The sequence below is a fragment of the Egretta garzetta genome, unplaced genomic scaffold (genome assembly GCF_000687185.1).
Source record: "Egretta garzetta isolate BGI_Z169 unplaced genomic scaffold, ASM68718v1 scaffold689, whole genome shotgun sequence".
Classification (NCBI taxonomy): Eukaryota; Metazoa; Chordata; class Aves; order Pelecaniformes; family Ardeidae; genus Egretta; species Egretta garzetta.
The window spans coordinates 71,633-72,450 of record NW_009260804.1 but is presented as its reverse complement, the minus strand read 5'-3'; the positions used below and the strand labels follow the sequence as shown (position 1 = coordinate 72,450).

Sequence of the window (818 nt, the reverse complement as noted above, 5' to 3'; positions counted from 1 at the left end):
ATGTGGTGCCCACTAGCGAGACGGTGCTTCTCCGTCTACAGCAAAATAACTAACTGGCAGATGGGCTTGACTCTTCAAAGCACCGTGCCCCGGCTGGGAGCTGCTCTTGAAGATCAGCCGCGTAACGTGATCGGCGTGCTCAGCTCGCGAGCCTCTGCGCCCTGCTTGGAACGCTGCGGCCGTGGCCTCCTGCCTGCTTGCTGACGAGCTGGCGCAAGGGGGGGTGTAAAGGCTTGTGACCTCCTCCTCTGTAGCCAGGGCTTGTTTATTTTCTCCTGCTCTCTGTGGCAGCAGAGCCAAAATCTCACTGGCCCCTGTATGCACAGTGGTGACCTCTTCCTATGAACCTCCTGGTGGAGGTGGAGATGCGTGCAAGTAAAAGGTGGAGCCGGGAGAGCTTTGTCGGGTCACGCAGGGAGGTTTGTACCTCCTGTGGTTGTGCTCTTCCTCTGCCGCAGAAGCTGGGTCTGCACTGGCCATGCTTTGAGCACCTAGCTGTTGCGAGAGAGAGCAGAGGTGGGGGTTTTGCAGCTTGTAACAGTCACCCCTTCCTTGCACAGCTATGGCGATTTCCAGGCCTACAGACGCACACGGAAAACCAGAACATTCATCTGCAAGCCAGACAGCGGCTGCCAAGGGAGAGGTATCTTCCTAACACGTAATCCCGAGGAGATCAAACATGGAGAGCACATGATCTGTCAGCAGTACATCTCTAAGGTAATGGGGACAGTCCCACCTCCCAGCTCTTCCTGCATCCCGCAGCCTCCTCGTGTCCTCTGCCCTACGTCTTCCTGGATCTGCCAGGGGCGGCCCGCGGG

The 818-nt window shown here is 57.8% G+C and overlaps 1 protein-coding gene across 1 annotated transcript in view; it reads left to right on the top strand.

The window, feature by feature from the left end:
* TTLL6 (tubulin tyrosine ligase like 6) overlaps positions 1-818 on the top strand; it is a 12,346-nt gene that overhangs the window by 2,045 nt on the left and 9,483 nt on the right. Inside the window, exon 3 of the mRNA XM_035902282.1 lies at positions 561-717. Within this exon, the coding sequence (XP_035758175.1) occupies positions 561-717 (157 nt within the window). The remainder of the gene's footprint in view (positions 1-560; positions 718-818) is intronic.